Source organism: Cyprinodon variegatus, unplaced genomic scaffold (assembly GCF_000732505.1).
Source record: "Cyprinodon variegatus isolate N-32 unplaced genomic scaffold, C_variegatus-1.0 Scaffold138, whole genome shotgun sequence".
Taxonomy (NCBI): Eukaryota; Metazoa; Chordata; class Actinopteri; order Cyprinodontiformes; family Cyprinodontidae; genus Cyprinodon; species Cyprinodon variegatus.
In genome coordinates this window covers 234,424-237,445 of record NW_015150591.1, presented here as the reverse complement: position 1 = coordinate 237,445, position 3,022 = coordinate 234,424, and the positions used below count along the sequence as shown (strand labels likewise).

At 37.4% G+C, this 3,022-nt stretch overlaps 1 protein-coding gene across 1 annotated transcript in view; it reads left to right on the top strand.

Annotated features, from left to right (window-relative positions):
- Positions 1-3,022, top strand: part of LOC107085943 (chromosome unknown open reading frame, human C2orf72) — an 8,421-nt gene that overhangs the window by 1,887 nt on the left and 3,512 nt on the right. The window contains exon 2 of the mRNA XM_015376638.1: positions 1,373-1,489. Coding sequence (XP_015232124.1) covers positions 1,373-1,489 — 117 coding nt within the window. The remainder of the gene's footprint in view (positions 1-1,372; positions 1,490-3,022) is intronic.

Below are 3,022 nucleotides of genomic sequence, written 5' to 3'. Positions count from 1 at the left end.
GAAACTTACAGATCATATCCTAGAATCTAACTTTATTAGCCAAGTAAGGGTCTTCGACAGTGGAGACACAGCTTGTTTTCCAGTGTAAACCAAGACATTGTTTTGATATTTCTTCATTAAAGTTATACATCTATTAGTAGATTGGTACACTTTGACATTTAGGTTTTAAGCCTTGCTTACATAAACATTAATTTTTTTTTCAAAAATTAACCATTAAGCCCCATGTTTACATGATCTAAAATGATCATAATAATGAATTATTGGACATTAAACTCTGTGGTTTGAGTGCAATTGAAAGGGAAGGATGAGAAAAGCTAACGAGGCTGGACTTGAACCTCCGTTTATCAGCTGAAATGATGGCACCATTTTACAAAAAAAAAAATGCTTTTAACTTTTTCTCTGGACTAAATTAAAACAAAAATTGACCGAACTGAAACATTAATCAAAAGAAAGTATATTGATGTCTATTGTTTTAAGTTAATACTTGTATTTAATCCCTCTCTAAAAAGTCCCTCATATAAAAGGCTACATTACAATGAAATCAGATTTTTTTTTTACTAAATATTAATTTAAGACCAGAGAGGACATATCTTTTAGCTTGTTTATGTATCTGCCTGTTAGTTTACAGACATTTACTCCCAGCCTTGCTGCATAGTTTGACAACAGTATAATTAGGACTCTTTACAGTCTGTTCCTGCTTTCAGTTTTGTGTGCCATCTTATTAAATGTAGCCAGATTAGGGCCAATTCTCCATTAGCTGCCCTTGATACTGGCTACATAAGTTTTGGTCAATATTTAACTTATGATTTGATAATTGGTAAAGGATCAGAGAGTAAAAGGGCAGGGCTTTAGTAGGGCCACCGGGACAGCTAAGGACCAGGAGGATTTAAAACAAAGTAGTTTTTCTTCCCCTTTTTTTTCATTTGAACAGTATTTTTGAGGCTTCTGTAGAAAACCCTTAAATATCAAGCAAAGTGTTTTAAATTAATTGTAAATCATGAAGCAATGAAGACATTACTTAGCCTCACCAACCAACTATCAACCCGAGAACATGAAAACAGCAAAACCTGTCAGGCCCAAATAAAAAAGTAGTTTTATCTGTAACTGACAGTTTACATCAGTCTAATGTATTTTTATGGGTTGGGGCCAGGACTGGCTCCAGCCCATGGGGCCTCATATCTGCCTAAATCAGCTCCAGACTGCACTGTGACACGTGGGTCAATCTGTGACTTTCACAAGACCAAACATTTTTGTCCACATTCTTTTCCCTCCCCGAGGAATTGCTGCAAAGCCCATGAAACAAAGGCAGGATTCACAAAACAGACTCTTAGATGTTCTGCCAGAGTATTAATTGCTTAAAATTGCCTTTCAGATGATGCTGGGGACAAAGGGAGCCAGGCTTTGTGGACGTTCCAGTGTTGTTTCAGGCCTCAGAGGGGGGAAGCCGCAAGACAGACCAACAGCAAAGCTTCAAACTGTAGACAAAAAGGTAGCCACAACATCACCCATACCTCAGTCAGAACACATTGGGGTCCAGCATTAATATAATCAAAGGATGTTTTATTTCCGATCTGCTTTAAGTCCACTTACACCATTTTGAGGGGTTTTTTTGTTGTTGTTTTTTTTACCCTAAGCTTCCAGAAATACAGGGGCTTGCAAAAGTTTGCACATCCATTAACTTTAGAATATTTCACGACAAACCTCACTAATTTTTGGTATTTATGTCATATTCAAGAAAAAAGAGCATATGATTGTGAATTGGAATAAAAAGTGTGCTTTAAGAATAATTACCAAAAGGTGTACCGTACATGTATACCCATCTCCATCCACTCCTAGTGATAAGTCCAGCAACACAGATGCGTCTGTGCATGAGTCGAGCCCTTAGAGCAAAACACTGTATCAGTGCGCGTGTTGTTTCAAGGAAGTCATGTGACCGATACAGTAGTTGTTTCTAAACTGTGTTTAAAAACGTATCTGTCAACATGATGCATCTGCTAAAAAAATGGTCTCATCTTTTGCCGTTACGTTTTGATTCTGATTTTCTCGTTGTCATACCTTTCCTCTCAGTTATAGCTCCACTTATCTGAATTAAACTTAATTTCAAAGTGACTCATAGTTTATTTAGTGTTTTTACTCTACTTATTGTTTTAAAAATATTATTTAAAATCTTAGTCCACAAGCATCCGCATTCACATTTTCCCCTAAATCTTCATGTTATGATATATGTTCAGGTTATATCTAAAAATATAAAAGATGTTTTAACTTTAGCCATAGATATGAAATAATACAATATAACCTACAATAACTTCAATAATATGATTGTACTAGGTCATCAAATCAATTCAGTTTAGTCTATGAAATAAGCTGCCTGTAGTGTCTTTAAAGGTCCAGCAGATGTCCGTGTTCTGAGACAGCATCAACATACAGTTTGGCCTTCAAGATGCCCCATTAACCCATCACTACCCACTCCACTATTTGTGGAAAAATGTTTCGCTGTGGTTACAGCTACAAGTCTTTAGTCATGCTCTAGTGTAACCCACCTAGACTAAAGTTAGTGTATATTGTCATTTAGTGTTAGTTTATTTGACTGGACAGTTGTGAAACACTATCAAGCTTTGATATAAACAAGCTGGTAGCAGTTCTGGCTGTTTATCGGCGAGTTATCGGCTGTTGGTAGGTGAACCCTGCCCCAGACTCAATGCCTTTGTCACGATGTGGCTATGGTTAGTCGACCCAAAAGCAGAGGCAGGGAGGCAGAGGTGAATCTCTTGTGGATTTAATAATGACTTAACAAAAAACAGAGGCAGGTTATCCAAAAATCCAAAAGGAAAACAAAGTCCAAACAAACATGAAACCAGGAGTCCAAAAATCAAATACATGAAAACTAGTCTAAACATACCAGAAACCATGGAGACATCAGGGGAATCACAATCATAAGGAGTAGTGATGTTATGAGATGAGCCGAGGCTTCGAGGCGTGTGTCGAGTAATGGAGGGGGCGTTTCCCCGAAGCGCGTGTCGAG